General features: G+C 42.7%; 1 protein-coding gene across 1 annotated transcript in view; it reads left to right on the top strand.

The window, feature by feature from the left end:
* Positions 1-6,795, top strand: part of fam184b (family with sequence similarity 184 member B) — a gene marked incomplete at its 5' end in the record, with an annotated part of 21,446 nt that overhangs the window by 7,770 nt on the left and 6,881 nt on the right. The window contains 7 exon segments of the mRNA XM_035660023.1: positions 613-748; positions 1,191-1,342; positions 1,520-2,065; positions 3,625-3,732; positions 3,840-4,138; positions 4,966-5,116; positions 6,073-6,192. Of these exon segments, the coding sequence (XP_035515916.1) occupies positions 613-748; positions 1,191-1,342; positions 1,520-2,065; positions 3,625-3,732; positions 3,840-4,138; positions 4,966-5,116; positions 6,073-6,192 (1,512 nt within the window).

The following is a 6,795-nucleotide window of genomic DNA, read 5'->3' on the forward strand; positions in this document are numbered from 1 at the left end:
CACACACATACACACACACATAATCCTTTCAGACATGCTACAATTAGCATGCAATGCTGTGAAAAGGGAGGTAAAAGGAAATTGAAATGTTGCAGCTTCCTGTCTCTGATGCACCCAGCTAATGATTGTGTTGATGGGAAAGGAGGGAGCGAGGTGGAAGCAGAGATGGAGAGAGAAGAAGGGGGGGATCTTGCATGTCTAACCACAGGCTGCCCTCCCTGAGTGCTATTCCCACTGCCAACTATCTGCTAATGAGTAGTTTGAGCAGGATAGATTCGCTGCACCACCACCATTACCACCTTGTGGATGAGCATTAAGAAGCCGTATGAGAGCTGGCACAGAGCTGACATAAGCCCTCACAGCAGACCATTAGAGGCTCACAGCTGGGCGAGATAGCTCCCTGACTCACCACATTTCATCCCATTTTCTTTTATATCGCCCTCCCTGTCTCTCTGACTTGTGTTCTCTCTCTCTTTCCTCCTTATCTGTGTCAAATTTGCTCTCTCCCTCATCTTTTCATCTTTTTTTTGTTAATTCCCCTGTGCCCTTTGTCAACACACCTCTGCATCTGCCCTCCTTACTTGCCCTCATGCCAAAACTCCTTCCCTCCAGGACCTGGAGGAGGAGCTGGAGCTGGATCGAAGGCGTGTCTCTGAGGCAGAAGGCGTGGCTAAACGGGCGGAGGAGGAGCTTACAGTCGCCAAGGAGAGGCTGTTGCTGCAGGAAGATGAGCTGCAGAGCAGAGCAGGTAGTCATCCAGTCTGCCTGTCTTCTCACCTGTCTGCTGGAGAAATGCTCACATCTGTGAAAATCAGCTGAGCACAGTGCATTTCCATTATTCATTCTGACTCAGCGTTAATTAAGTTTTCATCTCACGCCGTTATAATATATACAGAAAATGCAACAAACACACATTATTCATCTTCCACAAAGGCAAACAGTTTCATCAAAGTGTCATCATACCCAGTCAGCAAAAATGCCCCGAATTTTATTTATTGCATGAAAATGATTTTTGTTTTAGGCACTTCCATTATTCACTATCTGTCAACTGTAAGTCTATTCTGCTTCTTTTATGCATAATCAGTCAATACATGCACGTTTGGGTGTGTGCATGCTTGTGTTTATTTTGGTGTTTGTGCTGGTGTTTATTTGGTGTGTGTTCTTCGTGTGTGTGTGTGTGTGTGTGTCAGAAGAGCTGTTGAATCGTGGAGGCTGTGAGGTGTGTGTGTGCACTGAAGTTGAGGAACTGAGGAGCCAGGTGAGCCGCATACAGAGTAGGAATAGAGAGCTGGAGCTACAGAGCAGCGGCCGAAACAGTGACCACGCCCGGCAGATACGCCAGGTAAACACACACAAAACGAAAGTTACAAGTACATATAGGTAGGAATTAGGTAGAATCAAATGCAATCCAACTGTTCAACTGCCATAAAGTCTACTTTTATGTATCTATAATATCTATTCTCTTCCAGTAAATTGCATTAGATTGTGGCCACTGAGTGTAACTTATGTGTGTTCATAGCATGCTGAGGCCCTGTCCAGTCTGCGTTCTGAGATGGTGAGAGCCCAGACAGAAGAGCTGCGCCGTATCCAAAAACATGCAGATGACGAGAGGGACAAGCTGCAGAAGGAGATAGAGAAAGAGAGAGAAAACCTACAGAAGGAGAGAGAACAAGAAAAAGATCAGTTCGAGAAGGACAGAAACAGACTGCGCAGAGAGAGAGATGAGGAGAAGGAAGCGCTGCACAAAGAGGCAGAGGAAATCAAAGAACGTCTGAGGAGAGAAAAGGAAGAAGAGGTCGATCGGCAGCGGAAGGAGCTGGAAGTCGAGAGGGTTCGTGTCCGTTCGCAGTTGGACAAAAGCATTGAACAGGTGGAGGCGGAAAGAGCCAACGTGCAGCAGCAGCTTGAAGAGGAGAAGAAGAGATTGGTGGAGAAGGCTGAGGAGGACAGGAAACGGCTGAAGGAGCAGGTCCGGAAGGCGATAGAGGAGGTGATGAGGAGGCATGCAGCCGAACTTCACAGCGTCCAAGAAGCTCTGATCTCCGAGAAAAAGACCAACCAAGAGGTCAGCATCAGCAGTGATATAACTAGTGACCACTACTAGAAATAGTGAGGCACAAATCGGTGAAGTACTGCACACATAAGACACAAGCATTGAAACCTGCACACAAGATTACTAGGAGAATGTGTTAACACGCATTTAATATTTTATTCATTTTGAATATTTCTTCTCTTCTTTTGTATTTGTCAGAACATTTAGACTGAGCATTAAGCGTTAAGAGGACAGGCTCTGTAGTGAAAGAGGACACAGTTTTTCCATAACGTACTCTTATATCTGAATTTAAAAATAGCCTGCTGTTCAGCTGTGGCAGCCAGCTCATATAGGCTTAATTATTTTAGTTTCGGTCTCAGTCAGACTTTGGATTTAATTATTTTGGATATGAGGACAAATCGCTATGAGAAATTTCCCCTTTCATCTCGTCACACAGCTGCAACAGCAATACTTTCGAGATTCTCCAGCTGAGATCAAGCTGTGTTAATCCATGAACCTGATAAAGGTTGTTTTTGTTTGCATCAAGTTTAAGAAATAAGGCTACTGCAGTAACTAGGTTATTAAATTAGTGTTGGACGCTGTTTTACTCAGACAGGAGTTGCCCACTTAGTCTAAAAGAGTTGTTTCCAACATTTCAGGCTTGTGACCGTTTAAATTGAACCCCTACTTCTGACCTGATGTCAGCAGCTGCATATGTCATAGATAATGGCAGGGAAACTGAGAAATATTGGCCATAAAACTGCATCATGCATTATTTGAACTAAAACTAATTACCTTAAGTTTTGAGCCCTTATGAACCTTTCAAGCTTAAAAAAATCGTTCAGACACCATCTGTTGCAAAAACGCAGACTTCTGTGACTTTATCTTCATCTTTCGCTTTGTCTCAATGTGTTCCTTTTGGTGGCTTAACCCTGGGAATGTGTCATCTCTAATAACATGTAATGCAGATGTTTTTTGTCGCAAAAAAAGACAGACATTGTGTAGAAAGCACCAAGTAGTAGTAAGCTGGTTTGATTTGATTTGCTGATGTTAGGTGAAGTGGACAGTGAAGGTCCAGCTGGTACACATTAAATGCACTGCGATGTAACCCTGGCATTACGATGTGACCCCAAGTTATTTTTCCACCAAACTCTAAATTTACTTCTATTTGGTGCTTAATTTTGGAGCCTGGTCATAGATTTATAACCAGGTCGACCATAAGATACATTTTATCCAGTTTTATTTGAATGTTTTTTCATATCTAAACTATTGTGTGTAGCATACATTTCTTGTCTGATCTGCTGTCCTGTTAATCGCATTGAGGGGTCCCCACCCCACTGGTTGGGAACCACTGGTCTAAAAGAGCATGTTTAATGAATACTTCTGAACTAAGTGTAAATGTAGAAATATAAAGAGATTTTATCACATAATTGCCTGCCCTTTGAGCCTTCTTATAATGTGCACTTCGTCGTGACTAATTATTAATTAGGCTTAGTAATAGTGAGATGATAGTATGGTTGGGTTAAAGGCCTAAAAAGAAGATAAGTCGTTAATGTAATAATGGTTTTGATGAGGGTGAATTTTCTTGGAAGGTGTGTGCTCATTTGGAAGAACAGAGGAGGACCAACGAGGAGCTACGCAGCAGACTGGAGAAGGAAAGGGAGGAGCTGAGGACAAAACTGAGAGATGCTAACAATGAGGTCAGAGGTCAAATTACAGGAGTGTGTATTTTTTACCACATAAAATGATTTATAATATCAGTTATTACACTTGTAATATGTGAAGTGAAAAGTCTCTGCGCTCCCAGATCTGTAGGCTGGAGTCACTGATCCAACAGCAAGACAAGAAAGAAAAGGTAGGCCCTGAAGCTGCATCCTCATGTGGACCACAGTGCTCTCGTCTGGAGGAAGAGCTTCACCAGACTCGGAGTCGACTGGCTCGGACACAGGAGGAGGCAGAGAGGCAGCGGGACCGGCAGCAGAGAGAGATCGCGTCCCTGAGAGCTGACAAACACCGGCTGGAGGAGAAAGTCCTGGAACAGAGCCGACTGAACACGGAGAGGAGCCTTCTAGACCAGGGCCAGCGGCACACCGAGGACCGGATCAGGTAGCAGAATAAACACCAACCTGCCAGAACTGCTTAGGCTCTACATTACAAAGTCTTGACTCTTGCTTTGTAAACACCCCCTGCCCTCCACTGGGGAAGATCAAAGCTGAGCTGAGCTACCGCGTCTTTTTCCTCTCTTCAATGCAAGGCTTTTACCAGTGTTATATCAGAACAAAACATGCCAAGAAATTATCTGCAGCAATAAAACGACACATTGTGGTACAAACAATACATTAAACTGTGTTCAGTACATCAAAATTAAATTAAATCAATATGACAATTAAAATAAACATTAGCCCTAATGGTTTTCAGAAATCCAGTTGGTCTGTCATGTCTCATGTAGTGATTCTACATATCTAGCAGCTTCTTTTTCACTATATATTGACTATGATTAGTGTATACACACACTAAAACAAGTGTGTTTAATCACTCTAAAATGGCAGTTTAAATGACATGACATCATTATTGCTGCATGAGGGTACTTTCCTATTCTGAGGTCTTTTCTAAGCAAAGGCACACATTTACAAAACCTGTTAGCTAAAAATGTACAGCTTTCTGCTCTAGTAATACAAGCAGGGAATTCCTAATCTCTTAATATGGACGTTTTTGAAATACAGTTATTAAGAGATGTGAGAAATAATCAGGTTACCACCACGTCTACTAAACCTAAAACTTTGAATAATAGTCCTCTTATAATAGGCTAGAAGCACAAGCAAACAAGACACTATAAAATGATTACACAGAGGAGAGTAGCGAGAAAAAATAAATGGTAATTTTGCATGTAGGTTAACTACTGCCTCACTTCTTGTTCTGTTGCATGCCTCCAGGCTAGAGTGCGAGGATCGTCTCAGAGCAGAGTTCAGGATAGAGATGAATGCTGCTGTTGCTGAGAGTGAACAGAGATGGCAGAGCAGGGAGCAGGAGCTCCAGACCCAGATATCTGAGCTGCAGAATGAACTGAGCGAGCTGCAGTCACAGGTGAGTCTCCTTCTCAAACCACCAGGAACCATCGGTCTTCAGTATTTTCACTGAAGGTATCTGATTGTTGCCTGACAAAGAGAGATGAACTACTCACTTTCTGAAGCTACTTTTGTTGGTTAACTGCAGCTAGCAATTCATTTCCTTGTTTGATTTTGTCAGTTGGCCAATTTTTCTGAATAATGTCAGAAAATAGTGAAATATACCCAAGAGTATGTCTTTGAGATGCTTGTCTTGACCAACTAACAGTCCAAAACCCAAATATATTCAGTTTTCTATCATATTTGATGGAGAAAAGCAGCAAATCCCCACACTTAAGAAGCTGGAACAAGCAAATATTTGGCATTTTAACTTGAATAAGATGGAAACTATTGTGGATCAGAGATGATTCTCCACCTTTATCTGCCTTCCAAATGACATTTACTGTGTCACATTTCATTTGGGTTATATGGTTACGTCTGACTGGTCGGCTTATGGTAAATACATTTGTATAATGACCTCTGTGGCTCTGATGGAGCAGGCCTGAGAAAATAACCCGGATGATGTTACCCGGGAGCTTTGGTCTGGAGACTAAACATTCTTTAGAGAAAGCCTGCGTCACAAACTGGGATGTGGAGTTTGAAAGATGTGGTTGTTTACCAGGCAGGAAGGGTAAACGAACGAAACACTGCATTATGTAGGATCCTGCGTTTTTTTAATTTGACCATTCCCTAACAAGTGCAATATTAAATCACTGGAGTATTCTTTTAATTAGTTCCATAAGCCTGTTGTGAGTGCACAATGAAGTCTGTGTTTTATTTATTTATTTTAAGAAAGCTGTCTGAGTCTGCAAATTCTTAAACAAAAGCCACGTCTCCATTTAATTCAACGGTTGCTGCAAATCCATCATCTCAGGATTACTTTTACTGCATACAGAGCACTTGAAATCCTTTGCTCACAATTTTTCGCCAATGCAGGCGGAGAAAAAGAAGGCGGGCCCGGGAGACGATAGCCATGGCAACCCCGAAATTGACAGGCTGAGGAAAGAGGTCCAAGACACCAAGGAGATAAACAAGAAACTAAGGGAGCTGCTCCAGGTATTTTTCAAAAATCGTATGTACTCTTGTTTGTAGGTTTACTCTGTGATGAATAATTAAGCAGCTTTGATGGTGGTGCTGCAGTGAAGTACTCATGCATTTATCCCCAGTTAAGTACAGTACATCTGTAGTGTAAAGACTGGCTTGTGCAGCTATTGTAAAAGGACGACATGTGTGTTAATGTTGTCGGAGGAACCCCAAACCCAGTCTTCTGCTGAGGAGAGACACAGTCACGCCATGGCTCTGCAGGCGTTAGAGAGACAGGCGAAAGAAGATGTGCTGTCTGAGAGGAACAGACTACAGACGATGCACCACCTGGAGCTAGGTATCACACACATGCACACAAACATTCAGGCATGAGCATTTGTAAAAGCACATGCAGACAGTGACATGTTCTGTATAACACACACACACACACACACACAGAAGCTGCATGGACAAAAAAGCACACACACACAGAGCGATATACACATTGAGATTATAAATTCAACAGTGAAGTTGCTATTGCCATGGATACACTTCACCATGGCAACAGCAGAAGGGTACCTGTAACAGTGGGCCAAATTGATTTTGTTTTCTGTATGTGGTTCTGTGTGTGTGTGT

Source organism: Morone saxatilis, unplaced genomic scaffold (genome assembly GCF_004916995.1).
Source record: "Morone saxatilis isolate NCDOM2014 unplaced genomic scaffold, NCSU_SB_2.0 Contig17, whole genome shotgun sequence".
Classification (NCBI taxonomy): domain Eukaryota; kingdom Metazoa; phylum Chordata; class Actinopteri; family Moronidae; genus Morone; species Morone saxatilis.